The sequence below is a fragment of the Euprymna scolopes genome, chromosome 11, assembly GCF_053919585.1.
Source record: "Euprymna scolopes isolate OS-2025 chromosome 11, ASM5391958v1, whole genome shotgun sequence".
Taxonomy (NCBI): Eukaryota; Metazoa; Mollusca; class Cephalopoda; order Sepiida; family Sepiolidae; genus Euprymna; species Euprymna scolopes.
The window spans coordinates 60,838,189-60,854,897 of NC_136492.1; the positions used below are offsets into that span (position 1 = coordinate 60,838,189).

The 16,709-nt window shown below is 36.4% G+C and overlaps 1 protein-coding gene across 15 annotated transcripts in view; it reads right to left on the reverse strand.

Moving 5' to 3' along the window:
- LOC145287875 (fibronectin type-III domain-containing protein 3a-like) overlaps positions 1-16,709 on the reverse strand; it is a 791,938-nt gene that overhangs the window by 213,866 nt on the left and 561,363 nt on the right. For all 15 annotated transcript variants that reach the window (XM_080135773.1, XM_080135781.1, XM_080135779.1 and 12 more), the window contains one exon: positions 4,792-4,993. In XM_080135773.1, coding sequence (XP_079991899.1) covers positions 4,792-4,993 — 202 coding nt within the window. The remainder of the gene's footprint in view (positions 1-4,791; positions 4,994-16,709) is intronic.

Genomic DNA, 16,709 nt, shown 5'->3' on the forward strand with positions numbered 1-16,709 from the left:
TTCACTCTATGGTCCCCTCATATAAAAATGGTAAACACTCGCCTAGCTATAACCACTATCAGCAATTTACCTTACTCTCTATTTGTGCTTAAAACTAAACGAAAATTTCATGAGCAAAATTTTTTCCCCAGAATGCTCATGTGTGGAACACAATACCATGGAACTGCTTTGAAGCTGACTACAATATAATTTCAAGTCCAACGTAAACAAGTTCTTGTAGAGCTGTCCTCTTAAATTAATTTCTACCTGACTTCTACTTAATTTCCACTATTATCGATCATTATGGTGTTGTCTCACCCGATACTCCTTAATCCTTATCCTTGAGTGGCCTTCGGACCTTGATAAGTGGCGATTCTATATTACAGAGAAAAAAGGGAAAAACCATCTTGTTACATATAAATCTTAAATAGCAAAGACTTGAGTTGATTATTTGTTGGCGACTAAAAAGAGAGTAAGCTCTTGGGTGGTATAAAAAATAAATAACTAGTGAAAAAATTATGATAGAATAAACAAACCATTTGTGACATCAAGTTGAAAAATAAGAAAGTTCATATGAAAGAGAAAGTTTATCCCCAAGATAAAAATGGAGAGGTTGACTGAACAATACGTGAAACATGAGTACAGTGATCAAATAACTGAGTATTCGGTTACCAGATCCACTTCCGGAAGGGTGAAAGTACAGTGAAAGCAGTCGGAGGTTACACTGCTGACGGGTCAGAATTGTTGGTAGATGGATGAAAGGACTTCCAAGCTATACAGTGACATGATAGTGGAAAGAGGAAGTTAATAATACCAAGGTTGAAATGATGAATTTAGTGGAATAAAGCTTTATTGATATTGAATAAGTATATGTATATTTACATTGGGGGCAAAGAAGAGCAATCTACAAAATCAGTGGAGGCTGAGCGATTTAAATTTCTAGATATACTACAATAAAGATGACCGGAAGACTGAAATAGTCAGGATAGCTGAACAGATAGTAAAAACAAATATGGATATTGTTGGAGAGAAATGCATTTGAAATTGCAATGGGGTGTTAGCTAAAAATTAACCATGACAATAGGGGTGTTTGAAAATGCTTTTATGAGAAATTATTGATTACAGAGTTTTCATGAGACCAAGAGAGTTAAGTCGTAGAAGTAATAAACGGAGAAAAAAATGGTATAGAATCTGATCAATATGAAGAAGGTTATGATTGCAGGACCCTCAGGTTTTGTAGAAATTATGAAGTGATGATCACAGACTTGACAAATCAGATCATAAAAAGGGGTTCTTATAGACTGACAGCTTAATAGAATCGTTACAAGGATAAAGGAGGACAGAGATAATTATAGAGGCTTAAATGAATCGGGTCCTGAAAGCGTTTGAGAGAATAATTGAGCAGGAAAAGTCAAATAAACAGATGAAATACAGGTTGATTTTATACCTGGTGCTATATTTATCCGGAGAAAAATACAAAGGTGTCTTCGTAAGAAGAATTTGTATGCTGCTCTTGTCGATTTGAAGAAAGCTTTTGAAAGAATGCCAAGAGATGATGTGGGTTTTGCATAAATTAGTGGTGAGTGAGTGAAGTTTTGTTCAAGACATGTACAGGAACGTTTACAAGTGTGTTATAATTTAACATTTAGTGACAGCTTTAATGCTAATATTGGAGAACATCGGGGATTCTGCACTGAACCCATTGTATTTCATCTACATCTTAAAAAACATTGTTTAGAGGATTTTGTATCCATTCTTTGGAAGAGATCCTTTAGTGCTTATCCGAGAAGCAATGAAAAATCCACTTTTTAATTTAAGAATTTGGGAGGTTATGGAAAGTAAAGGTCTGAGAGTAAATGTTACCAAGATCAAAGTGATGTAAAGTTTTCAGAAATAGTCCAGAAAGTGCTACTCAATTTGTGGGAACAAAAATAGTTGGGAGCAATTCAATTTTGTGATGCTTGTAAGCATCAGGTACAGAAAAAAAATGCAGTGTAATTACAAATAGGTTGAGAGATGATAAACAGTTTCTGTAAAAGAAATACAAGACAATGGAGATGATAAGAACTCAGATGTGGATAAATTATGTTTGAATAACAAGGATATTAATCTTGTGCAGAAGTTTTCCTAACTTTGGTGATACCATTGAAACACAGGTTGGTGGCGTTGCGATTTCAAGAGTTAGAAATCGATGGAATAAACTCAGAAACTTCTGTTATGACTAACCAACAGAGTGTTACTGTTATCGAGCAAGAGAAGAGCATCAGATAATTGTGTATAGTATGATCAGATACAGAAAATGAAACCTGGCCAGAAGATTAAATTTGGACAGTTTAGGGAAGATGCCTGTAGAAGAGGAAACTTTGTTGGTCTGGTCACATTGAACAAAGACCGATGATAGTGCTTAGATTGGACGTGAAACAGTTGGGATAGCAGGATCAGTTGGCAGGGGTGGACTAAAGAAAATATAGGAAGAAGCGATAGAGATTTAAGCAATAGAGGGAAAAATAAAGACTTAGTCAGAGATTTAGGGTTTGTATTACTACACAAATATATTCGAAAAAGTTGTCAAAAAACAAATATATAACAAATAAATGTTATCAAAGGCAAGATAAGTTACTTTTCTACCTAACTGGATAATTTTTTAGTGTTTTCATTTAATGTAACATGTTTATTCAGCTTGAAAAACATACAGTGTTTACCGATGTATTGGAAAATTTAAAATGGCGCTTGACTTTTGAACACGGTAAGTTTGGGAAAATGAGTTAAAAATAAAAAAAACTATACAAAATACTGTTAAAAACCCACCAAATATGTCAGCCTATGCCACTGTAACATATATTGAGCGAGTTTTTAACAGTATTTTTTTTTTTTAACTCATTTTTCCAAACTTACCGTGTTTAGCAGAGAGTCCGGCGCCATTTTAAATTTTCCAATACATCGGTAAGCACTAAGTTTTTCAAGCTTATTAAACAGGTTACATTAAATAAAAACACAAAAAATTACTTATTTTGCCTTTGCTATATATTTGTTTTTTAACAACTTTTTCGAATCTATGTGTATAGTAATACAAACCCGAGATTTACTAGTTTCTAAAAGCCATCCATGATATATCAGCATGCAACAAAAAAAAACAAAAAACTATAAGCGAATATGGCAATAAATAAAGACAAAGTAATTCAATGCATAACTTGTCAAAGAAAACACACTGCTCATGTGAAGTGGTGTCATAATTTTATTCAAGTGTCAGTTGTATTTCTTACCTCTTAAACTGTATGAACCATTTGGATGGATGCATAAAACTTAATTTATTTTTCATGTAGGTAAGACTAAATTACCTTTCTCGGAAGGGTCTTATGTTCACATGTGTGACATGCCTCATACTAGTTCAATCTTGCATAGATTAGATGTAAATAAATTAAAATATTACTAAAATTAATGACAATTGTAACTATGATTAATTCTAACAGATGATCAGTAGATCATACATGTAATCTATTATACAAATAGATCTCACCTGTCTGTTTAAATGTATGTATGTAGGTTTGCCTAAAACTTTCAACAGAGGCGACGGATTTTCACGAGATCGGTATCATTTTGAAGCTCAAAAATTAGCCAAAAACATTAATTCCTTCACCCTCAACTGGGAAGTTTTCTACAAGGAGGGACCGCTTTTTTCATTGAGATTTTCGCAAGTCATCGTCTCCGTCGGATTCTATATTACAGATTCTATATTACTTCCAACGCTTGCGACTTCCGGTTTCGCTATGGACGTAGCGGCTAAGAGGTTACATTTTTTTTTTTTAACCTTCATTTTTCTCCTTTGCATTATAGGTTCGCACCTGCATACCTACAACCACATTTTGTTTCTTTTAACACCAAACTGCCTACTGTTGTTCTTATTTCCCAACCCCTGCTAATATCACTTCTTTTTTTTTTAACACCTCTTGTTTCGGGGTTCCTTACTACACCCTCTCGACACACCTGCGCAACGCCGAGTACCCCCGCTAGTCTGTTATATAAAGCAAAGTGATAATTCACGGAACCTGTGTGTCTGGCTAAAAGTAGAAACTACATGATAGGATTGAGTATAATACTGATTTGCTTAAAAAAATTAAATAAAACTTTGGCATTTATTCTATCGGATTCACTGGAGACCAAATTATTATGGAAGGTATGCTTTTATGTTTTTTCATTGTAACTAGAAGTTGTTCCAAAGGTAACACTGAAATTAGGTTAAACTGTCATCCAGTTTAGAGGGAGGAGAGGAGAGGTTTGAACATTACCTTTCTCTTCAACTTCTCTCTCAAATTAAAGACTACAAGAAAAGTGTAATAATGTAGAGAAAAAATGAAGTTTGTGGGATTGTTAGCGAGGGACAGAGAGAGAAAGAAAGTTGGAGGTAGAGGTAAAAAAATAAAAAGAAGAGAGAAATTCAGAGTAGGAGCAAAGAAAGAGAAATTCAGAGTAGGGCTAAGAAAGAAATTCAGTCGAGGCAAAGAGAGAAATGGAGAAATATGAGGTAAAGAGAGAGAGAGAGAAATTCGAGGCCAAGAGTAAGACAAATTCAAGGTAGAACCAAACAGAGAAATTCAAGATTAAAATAAAGAGAAAAATTTGAGGGTGAGGCAAAGAGAAAGAGAGAAAGAAAGAAAAATTCGAGGGAAAGGCAAACAGAGAGAGAGAGGAGTTTGAAAATGAAGATATTACCCACAATTCTACGGTATTATCCATGTCCCAGGATCAGTTACCAGTTTTAAAGTAGTAAAAGAAAAATAATTTTACAAAAATATGAGAAAACTTCATACTAACCTGCTGCATGTACAGGAGGTGCAAGGCTGTTACATGTGTGTGGTGGTGGTGTCCCATGCATGTGTGGGTGGCCCGTGACGCCTGGGTGCATGTGCGATGCAGCCCCATGATGACCATGGTGATGAGGCGGATACTGAGGGTGTGGCGTTGGAAAATGCGAGCTATATGGATTGTAATAATGGGGTGCATTGTTTGGTCCTCCCTGTAATGATAAAGAGAAACATGAATGACATCAGACGATAAGAGACACCAGAAAAAAAAAAAAAAAAAAAAAAAAAAAAAAACAGGAGGGATAAACAACAATAAACAATGAAAAAAAAAGAAAAAAAAAGCAAATTGTGATCATTAAAATAACATAACATGATTATAAAGTTACAAAATATTCAAAATTTGAATAAAAGATTTTTTTCAAGGGTGGTGCATATCTTGGCATTATCTTAATTCGTCCACCACCAGGACGATATTTTGCTGACATCATGCATACACTTTATCTGCCGAGATTTTAATGAAAAACTTTATGGTTTACTTCATTTTTAATTCTGGCCAGGGAAAACATTTTGCGAACTGTTATGTAAAACTCTTGTATGCTTATGTTGAAGGGACAGATACTTTTACTTTTCTGTATTATTTCGGCGGTTTGTGAGTGGGTGGGTGAGCTATTTAAACTAGCCGAGGGGCGCCTGGCTTTGCCCTGTCGTAAAATACGCTTAAGTACGATAATTTAATTTGTCCAAATTTCGTGTATATTATTATAGAGTTGTAATTTCAAAAGTAAAAAAAGAAAAGTATTTGGGTGCCATGAGCTAGAATCGAAACCAAAAGCAAAACTGTAGCATTCAAAGCTGGTGACGTTACCACTGTACCAACGTGACACACATATGAACTGATTAAAATTAAAAATAAACTAAGATGAATGTACAAAATGTATAACGATTTTTTTTTCAATTTTGACCCCTTTTTGACCCCTTAAAAACTATTTTAACTGGCTAAAGAACCATAAAAGAACAGCCCATAAAAAAATTCAACTATCTGAGACCCCTAGCGCCGCTCTGTGACTTAGTTTCGGAAGAGATAGAGATTGAAAATATGGAGACCGACAAACAGACAAAGTCAGTTTTATAAATTAGATTATAATGAAATAATTATTCTTTCATACTTACAAACACTAGTGTTTCATGCTTACGCAATCATCAGTGTATGATGATAATTCCTACCGGTTAGAAGAATAAAACCCAGCCATGAAGCCACCATTTGCTCCATTTGCTAAGCCGCTACCTCCTGACCACCAAACAATTGCCATGAGAATGAAGGGAATTAATAACTAATAAATGCTTAATTTGGGTGCAGACAGGCAGTCTAGAGTGTTTGAACGATGAAAGTCGTGAACTTTGCATAGATATGTCAGCAGCATTTACCTTAGGTGGGTTGCCCCCCCCCCCAAAAAAAAAGAACAAAGTGTCAAAGGAATATTAAATTCACAAGTGGTTCCCAGTTGCATATATATCTTGGTCAGGGGAAATGATAGATTTTTTTTTGCAGTTCTAAGAAAGAACTGCAAATAAAAATCTTGCAGTCTTTCTCAAAACTGCATGCCTGTGAAACTCTTCCATTTGCCTGCTTTCCATCTGACTACAATTTGGTTGTCTTCAAGTCCAACGTAAACAAATTCTTGATGAACCGTCCCCTTAAATAATCCAATTTACCAAATTACCACTCCTGACGATTACTATATTATCCCTTTGACTACTGTACACTCATGAACCTTTAACCTCGAGTGGCCTCCGGGCTTTGATAAGTGGTGACCTCTATGTAAAAAAAGTGTCAACATCCTCCTACATACAGCGCCTGATATTCTCAAATGTCAACCCATTTGGTACTAACCAGGTTCAACGTTGTTTAACTTTGGTGATCTAACGAAAATGGGCGTGTCAACATGGTTACGCCATATATTTGATATATTTAGTGTGTGGCTAGAAAGGAAATTTGACTATTATTACTCTCTTGCTGTGATGCTCATTACACAACGAAATATCCCCTCTCCACTTAAAAAAAAACAAAAGAGAAAGTGCACACTTCTGCAAGTGCCGAGTCACTGGTTTGTAGGTTTCCATATATTATTCTCAATATTGTATATATTAATCAACAATAATAAATATATTGTGTGTCTATTTGTAGGTGTTTTTCGACTTGCAACAAGTTTCTGCACAGAATGAAAAAGAAGACCTAATGATGGAACATGAAAGCCAACCGGATTAAACAGCAAACGATTGCAGGTGACAAATCACTGCTGTATTGTTTTTTGTTAAGTTATTTCAGTCTTGTAATGTACATTAATGTATATGCTATTTTAAAGTTATTGGCTTTTATGAATTTGTCCGTACACAAATAGAAACGTGGTTGGTTGACAAAAAATAAATAAATAAATAAATAAATTTTAAAAAATTTAATCAGAGGACACAATACTCAGGCAGTAGATATGATGTCAATACAAGAGTTCGAATCTCACATAAGTGTAAAAGTTTTTTTTTTTTTTTTTTTTTACTGGATACGTGTTTTATAAATTTAAATAAATTAACATAATATAAACAATGCTGCTTTTTTTTTTTTCATATAATTTACTAAAATGTAGACATAAAAGGCATTCAGTATTAGATCAAAGTAAATTATTTTTATTTACACAGTTTCTAATGTTTTTCGCGAAAAAAGAAAAAAAATCCATCTATACATATAAAAGCGAAAATGTGTGTATGTATATATGTATGTGTGTGTGTTTGTAGGTCTCGCAAAAACTTTCGACATGGGTTACGGATTTTCATGAGATTGGTATCATTTTAAAGCTCGATCCTTCGCCCGACAAATATCGAAAAATTGGCCAAAAACATTAATTCCTTCACCCTAAAATTATCACTTTTCTACAGGGAGGGGTCAGCAAAAACCGTTCTCTCATGACAAGTTCGCTTCTACGCATGCGCAAATGACGTCGGAACATGATTTAGTTTAGATATTAAAAAAACCGATCCAATTTTGTCTACGTCATCTTAGTTCAGTTGCTTAGAGGGCGCCCTCATTATATAAATGTTTTGGGTTCGAATCGTGGTGTGAGATGTCTTTAACATTTTAAAACATTTACTTAACTTATTCTTATGTTTTGATTACCCCCCCACGGCAGAGTACACACACCTCTAAACACCTGGGCAACGCCGGGTATCCCCCGCTAGTCTATATATATATATATATATATATATATATAAAAGTCTAGTCTATATATATATAAAAGGCAAATGCGCACGCGCATTTTTTGTATGTCTTGAAAAGGCTATTTTCGGCGACGGTCCTGGGGGGGGGCGAGGTTACTATCGCTTAGAACTCCTTATATAGTAATATGTACGATTTGCAAACGCGCGTTGCGTCTAGCTTTACGTCGATTTTTACGAAATTTTTGATATTTCAGCCCGTCTTGTGTTCGTTCAGCTTCTTTGTATAAAACCGAAACTAATTCAAAGCTAAGGCAGCGTTCCCGGCAATCGCACCGGGGAACGTCCAGAAGCAATCAGCTTTGATCAATGTGGGGCCAAACTCCTTATATCAGACAATTGCTATTCAATCTGGACAATGGGGAGCTGGTTTCCCCCTCCCCAACATCTTGGGGAAACAACCAGCCAAAGTTGGGTAAACAAACCCAAAAGCTGCCCCCCCCCGCAATAAAAGTTAAGTCCGCTACTTCTATTTGACCTCATTAATGAGGTCAGATAGAAGTAGAAGAGTTAACTTTTATTGCGGGCACGTGTCAATTCTGTTTTTAATACTTAAATAAATTCAAATGTGTTTCAGTTGCTCTTTGTTGGCCGAGCAGGTAACTTGTCAGATTTTTTTTGCACACTTTATCTAAAGGTTGTGAGTTCGAATCGTGGTGTGAGATGTCTTTTTTTTCTTGAGTTTTAAAGGGCTATTTAAACTATTTTTCACGTTCTGTTTTTTTTTGTTTTTATTTTTCAGATTTTTTAAATAAGTTTTAACGTTCGGTTTTCTGTTTCACGTTTCCTTTTTTTGTTTTTGTTTTTAAGAAATTTTAACATCGTTCTTTTGCCTTACATTAGGTTTTTTCTTTTTTCGATTTTTTTTAAAAGTTTTATATTTTTTTTAATAATATTTAAACAGGGTGATTACTTCGCTTATTCTTTTGTTTTGATTTAACCCCCCCCCTCCGCCCGAGCACACACACCTCGCAACACCGGGTACCCCCGCTAGTTAATCATAAAACCAATATGTAAATAATTCCTCATGCAAATATTAAGTAGCATATTTTTCCTCAAAATTTCAAATATTTTTGCTTTATACTCGCTATACAGTAATAGGAGATAGAAATTCATGTACCATGTTACTGTATTAATACCACTTAAGGGACGAGTATAAACTAGTTTATAATAATGTGAGTGTGGCTATATATATGTGTGTGTGTGTGTGTGTGTGTGAAAATACGTTCCTTCAATTATATTTCACCTTTTATACTAATCCTTTAATTTATGGAGCTTGATGTAATTATAGTGGATATAACAAATGACAAAAGTCTATATTACAAATTTCAAGATGTTGACCATCTTACCATTTATTCCCTTATATATGTTGACATGCACAATTCTTGAGCACCTGTTTCGTAGACAAAATCATTTAATTATTATACCAATCAATGAATTTATTTCGCCCTTAACTCATCAGAAGAAAAAAAAGCACCTATCAGCACTTTATATAGACATATATCTATTACTAATACGTTTGTGCCTGTTGGCAGGTCACACTAGGTGTCAGACAAACAAAAAATTTTTTGGAACCATTATATTACACAAGAAGTGGCCACTCTTTTTGTATCTGATGCCTTAATTCTTTCATGCACAAACATGAACCCTCTTTTAGTTTCTCAAAGTAATACGAAACATATTTGCCAGTTACATATACTTTCGTTTGATATCTATTATAAAATAATAGATAAGTACTGGGCTAGAGCCGAGTGAAGCAATGTTAAACTGTTTTTAATCACACAAAATACATGCTAAGATATTCTTTACTTCTGGGATTGAGTTATGTTTGAAAAACAAATGTCCATTCTAATTCTTTTCATTCGTTTCGATTTGAAATTAAATGAACAAATCACTCATCTCATTCACTGAATGTCGATTCAACCACTCCATTTTTCATGTCTATCAGCATTTATAGAAAGAGTGTCTTTTTTGTTTTTCTTCAGCATTGCTTCTGAATTGCTATATTTTGCCATCTATTTTACATGCTGTAAATATGATGGAACAATATTGAGTCTCTTTTTGTGTAAATTAGCCACTATAACATAGAAAGTTGAAGAGGAATGTCTTAACAAATGTCACAATTCATGAATTTTAACTGAAAACCAATTGAAATAACGTTACTCGATATATGTGTTGACAGAATACAAAAGATAGATAGGCATAGACTAGTAGAACGTCTAAAACTAAACATCAATTCCATGAACAAAGTTTCTTGCCAAGAACTGCCTGTCTATGGAACTCTGTACTGTGTAGCCGCTTTCCAGCTGATTATAATATTGAAGTTTTCAAGTTCAATGTAGACAAGTTCTTGTTGAGCCATCCTCTTAAATAATCAAATCCAACCCAATTTCCACCACTACCAACCATTACAGATTACAATGACCACCTGACACTCATTAACCTTTGTTATCAAAGCCCAATGGCCACCTGAAAAGTAGTGATTTCCTTATTAAAAAAAAAAGGATATTAGATAGATACAAAATGAACTTTATTTACTTTAATCTTGATTTTAAATTGGCATTGAATTCATTAAGTGTGGAGTTTTCATTACAAGAATTAAAATAAACATTTTGGCAAAACTAATATAACAAAGCCAATGAAATTATTGCCATGTTTTAGCACAGAATTTCACTTGGATTCTCTTTTAGTAATAAATTCTTCTAATACATTTTTTTTTTTAGAAATAAGTTTATTCATTTTATGCATGAGCAAGTATTTTTTTTTTTTAATTTTACTCTGGTTTTCAGTAAGCCACTTTTAATCTTATGTGTCATTATGCTCCATAGGTTGGCCACCCCTGTACTAAATTTTCTCAGTAAACCTATGAAAAGTGAATATTTTTTTATATATAAAAGACAGCTGTGTGTGTGCGTGTGTATAGAGTTAAAGCTAAAAAATTACAAAATAAACACTCAGTCTGCAATATTCTTGATTGGTGTTACCCTAGATAAATAGTTTCTAAAATTTGGGGGTCAACTGATCCAGATAAGTTTTTTCAGTCTTGTACTAATTTAGCAATAAAATGCCGGCTAATTTCTTGAGGAGTCTATTATAGAAAAGAGAGTTGTCCATGTGTGTGTTCAGTTAAAGAGGAATAGGCTGAGGAAGAAAGGCGGGGTTGAGGAGAGTGAAGAGAAAGAGTGAAAGATGAGATGGAAGCTTTCACAGAAATAAGTTACACATTTATCCTAGGCAACGCTGGGTAGTCATGTTAGTTTAAATGTAGATAGTGAATCTAAAGTCGGTCCTGGTATGGCTATTGTAGACAACTCGTTTTAATACTGTTGCCACTGCCTATCTATGTTCCTACTTACAATGCCTCCCCACGGGACAGAGTTAGACACCAAGGTTGTTTTTTAATGTGGAGAAAAGGAACAAAAAATAAAAATTGCCTCAGTCGTGAAGGATTTCTCCTCCACTGACAGAACAAGAAATTGAAGTGCAGCATCTGAAGAACAGATACTACACTTTGAGATATTAAATCCTTTATTCATGTTAAAAATACATTGAAAATCAACAATGAACAAAAAACTTAGGCACATGGCCAACTCAAAAGGTTGTGAGTGTCGTTGGTCATCCTTGTCACTCCAGAACTAAACAAAATCAAAAGTTTCTCCCAGCTAGTATCTTTCACCATAATACCGCATTCACCTTTTCATACTGGGGGACATCCTACTTAACTCCTAATTTTTAAAACATTTTTTATTGACGCGTAAAAACAACAAAAAAGATAATAAAAATGGTACAATACTACACTTTGATCTTATCCCGAAGGCCAAAACCACTGTGATATCTTAAACACCATGGAATTTCCAGGAGTAAAGATAGAATGGATGTTAAAGGGAAAGAGATGCGAGAGAAGAGAGTCGGCAAGGTTTCACAGACTGGCACGAACAGGAGACAGGTTAGGCTTGGTGGATTTGGGGCAGGAAACAAATCTGTTTGCAACACTAGAAGACAACAAACTCGACGAGATACGTCATTATTTAGACATGAGAAAGCAATTAGATATTAATACAAATGTGTGTGCGTGCGTGCGTGCGTGTGTGTGCGTGTGTGTGTGTGTGCGTGTGTGTAAGTAACGCGGTTTCTGGAAACAGGAAGCTGTGTTTAAACACTGGCCTAAAATTGCAATTCACAGCAATCTAAGAATTCAGGTCATTCTGTAATGATGGACACCAAGTGTACAAAGAATTAAAATTATTTTGCTTTGTAGGCTGTTTTTTTTTTTTTTTTTTTTTTAAATTCTTACAAAGAACATTTACAACAAGGACTCGTCTAGCTACAACCACTGTCAATTTTCTTTTCTCCCTCACTTAAGATTAAGCAGAACTTTCATGAGCAAAGTTTATTTTCTAGAAATAACCATCTAAAATAATGTGGGGCTATTTCCCAGCTGACTACAACATTGTCATTTTCAAGTCCAATGTGCACAAATTTTTGTCGAGACAGTCTTAAATAATCGGAAAAACTTCCATCATTACTAACCATCAGGGTGTTGTCCCACCGTCTACATGACATTCATTAACCCTTATCCTAGAGTGGAATTCAGACCTTGATAGATGGTGACTCTTAGTAAATACAAATTAATTTCCTTTCCAACAAATGTCAAATTTGTCTTGAACACCTTGTACCACATGCAACATCAAGAACAGGCTGATGGACAAGATCAAATTGGTGTTCAGGCATCTTCTGAAAAAAAAAAAACTGAAGGTTGTGAGCTTCGGGTTTATGTTCTGCCTGAATACCACTGGGGTGGTTTCTTCAGGTGATTTGTATTTAACAAATGAACCTCTAAAAGATACACTTCGAATTTTGTGAATAAATAAATACTGTGGAGCTGCTTCTCAGCAGACAACAACATTGTCGTTTTCAAGTTCAATGTGAACAAATTTTTGGTTGAATCATTCTGAAATAACCAGATGCTAACAAACTTCCACCATCATTATCATCACAGTATTATCTCACTATCCACTTGACACTCATTAATCCTTATCCTTGACTTGCCTTTGGGCCTTAATATGAGCTGACTTAACAAAACAACAAATGTCTTCTAGCATTTTTAATTGTATAAATTAAAACAAGTATAATCCACAATTCAGTAATTAAGATATCTGGGAGCTACGACAGCATTTTATATTATTTAAATAAATAACAGCTGACGATGAAAACAAAAAAAAAAAATCCCAGTGATTTTATTTTGACATGAAAAATCTCACCGAGATCACATTTATTTTAAGTTTGACATATCATCCGCTTACAAGTGAAATGTGGAGAAAAAAAAATGTCCAATGGGAGTATTACGGTTCATATTTGGACACTACTGTTCCGAAAATGAGGAAAATTAGAACAAAACGTCAGATCTTGTTATATTGTGCATACTCTTCCAATGAATGCTTCAACGACAATGTACGAGTATGAAAACAATAGCAACAACGTGATCAAATATGGCTGCCAGTGAGTGGTGGCAAATGAACAGCTGAGTATGCAACACTTTTTGAGGTAACCTGTGTCCGTGGCTTTCTTCTTAAACCTCATCTTATTTTTAGATTCCTACTAGCATGGGTGCCCGACGTTGCCCGGGTGTTTGGAGATGTGTGTTGAGCAAAAAAAAATAAAAGAGTGGTAGTAGGAAGGCAGGCTCGAACCCGTACCACGAAGGAGGAAAAGAACGGGGGAAAAAAACCCTGACGTCTTTGCTGCTACGACCACCGCCAAACCGGAAGTGACGCAGGTTTAAATTAAGACTAGACAATTGAAAAGAGGGGATGACTTTCGAAAATATCGGTGAAAAAAGCGACCTCTCTCTGTAGAAAAGTGCCCAGTTGAGGGTGAAGAAATGAATGTTTTGAGCCAATTTTTCGGTATTTGTCGTCTGAAGTGTTGAGCTTCAAAACGATACTGATCTTGTGAAAATCCGTCGCTTCTGTCGAAAGTTTTAGGTAGACTTGCAAACATACATTTTATATATTGGTAGCTCAAATTTTCGACCCAAACTGATTAAAAAGCTTGCCCTATCTGAATACCCTTTGTCAAATTTCAAATGTTTAGACCAGAAATTGTCTGAGTAATTTGGTAGAGACCGCAGAGGTCAAATTTTTAAAAACTTTGACCCATATTATGACCTTTAACATTTGTTTTCAGCTCAAATCAAGTTAAGTTAGATCCATGTCCAAGGAACCTATATCTAAAATTTCAAGTGTTTAGACCCAAAATTGGAGGAGGAGCTTGGTAGAGTTCTCAAAGGTCAAATCGTTGAACTTTGACCCCTTAACAGCCAAATTTCTGGCCGAAAACGGATTACAAAGATTCTCCCAAATCTCAGTACCCTGTATATCAAATTTCGAGTCTGTAGACTGAAAATTGACAGAGTTATTGCATAGGGATATGTACACAGACAGACACACAGTCACTTTCACTTTTATAGATATATAGATGAAGCCATTTAGTCATACAATACATAACATAAAATTATTCTGTACATTTCATTAAGATAACAGAAGGAAGCTACAATGTTATCCTCATCAGTGTATTATGCAGGATGGACATGGAAACGGAAGAGAGCAGAGAAGAGACACATTGCATATCTCAAAATAATTAAAGTCTACCATAACCAAAAGACTCTGCTGAAGAACTATTGACTAATTATGATGATCAGAAATATAATTTATCTAAAGAGTAATTTATATACATTTTATTCTAAGAAAACATATGGGAGATCAAATTACCAAATATTAAACTGGATCAAAAACCCCGAGAAGAAAGCAAGAAGGGGCAGACCACCCTGAAATTAGGCAAGAAGGGGCAGACCACCCTTAAATTAGGCAAGAAGGGGCAGACCACCCTTAAATTAGGCAAGAAGGGGCAGACCACCCTTAAATTAGGCAAGAAGGGGCAGACCACCCTTAAATTAGGCAAGAAGGGGCAGACCACCCTTAAATTAGGCAAGAAGGGGCAGACCACCCTTAAATTAGGCAAGAAGGGGCAGACCACCCTTAAATTAGGCAAGAAGGGGCAGACCACCCTTAAATTAGGCAAGAAGGGGCAGACCACCCTGAAATTAGGCAAGAAGGGGCAGACCACCCTGAAATTAGGCAAGAAGGGGCAGACCACCCTGAAATTAGGCAAGAAGGGGCAGACCACCCTGAAATTAGGCAAGAAGGGGCAGACCACCCTGAAATTAGGCAAGAAGGGGCAGACCACCCTGAAATTAGGCAAGAAGGGGCAGACCACCCTGAAATTAGGCAAGAAGGGGCAGACCACCCTGAAATTAGGCAAGAAGGGGCAGACCACCCTGAAATTAGGCAAGAAGGGGCAGACCACCCTGAAATTAGGCAAGAAGGGGCAGACCACCCTGAAATTAGGCAAGAAGGGGCAGACCACCCTGAAATTAGGCAAGAAGGGGCAGACCACCCTGAAATTAGGCAAGAAGGGGCAGACCACCCTGAAATTAGGCAAGAAGGGGCAGACCACCCTGAAATTTGGCAAGAAGGGGCAGACCACCCTGAAATTAGGCAAGAAGGGGCAGACCACCCTGAAATTAGGCAAGAAGGGGCAGACCACCCTGAAATTAGGCAAGAAGGGGCAGACCACCCTGAAATTAGGCAAGAAGGGGCAGACCACCCTGAAATTAGGCAAGAAGGGGCAGACCACCCTGAAATTAGGCAAGAAGGGGCAGACCACCCTGAAATTAGGCAAGAAGGGGCAGACCACCCTTAAATTAGGCAAGAAGGGGCAGACCACCCTTAAATTAGGCAAGAAGGGGCAGACAACCCTTAAATTAGGCAAGAAGGGGCAGACCACCCTTAAATTAGGCAAGAAGGGGCAGACAACCCTGAAATTAGGCAAGAAGGGGCAGACCACCCTTAAATTAGGCAAGAAGGGGCAGACCACCCTTAAATTAGGCAAGAAGGGGCAGACCACCCTTAAATTAGGCAAGAAGGGGCAGACCACCCTGAAATTAGGCAAGAAGGGGCAGACCACCCTGAAATTAGGCAAGAAGGGGCAGACCACCCTGAAATTAGGCAAGAAGGGGCAGACCACCCTGAAATTAGGCAAGAAGGGGCAGACCACCCTGAAATTTGGCAAGAAGGGGCAGACCACCCTGAAATTAGGCAAGAAGGGGCAGACCACCCTGAAATTAGGCAAGAAGGGGCAGACCACCCTGAAATTAGGCAAGAAGGGGCAGACCACCCTGAAATTAGGCAAGAAGGGGCAGACCACCCTGAAATTAGGCAAGAAGAGGCAGACCACCCTGAAATTAGGCAAGAAGGGGCAGACCACCCTGAAATTAGGCAAGAAGGGGCAGACCACCCTGAAATTAGGCAAGAAGGGGCAGACCACCCTGAAATTAGGCAAGAAGGGGCAGACCACCCTTAAATTAAGGGCAGATCTTAATATTGATGATTATGAGGTTTGTTCAGTCTTGACAGACAATGAATATCTTCCTCCAAAAGAAGCTGCACATGTAATTTAAAGCAATGTTGCACAATCTCTTGCTACACCTTTCCTTAATCAGTTAACTTGATTCCAGTGCTAAAGAGAAATCCAGGATGACTTGAAACAATGCTGAATTAAGTGGAGAGCACATACAGCATCTGATATTCTTAAATGGCCACTCAT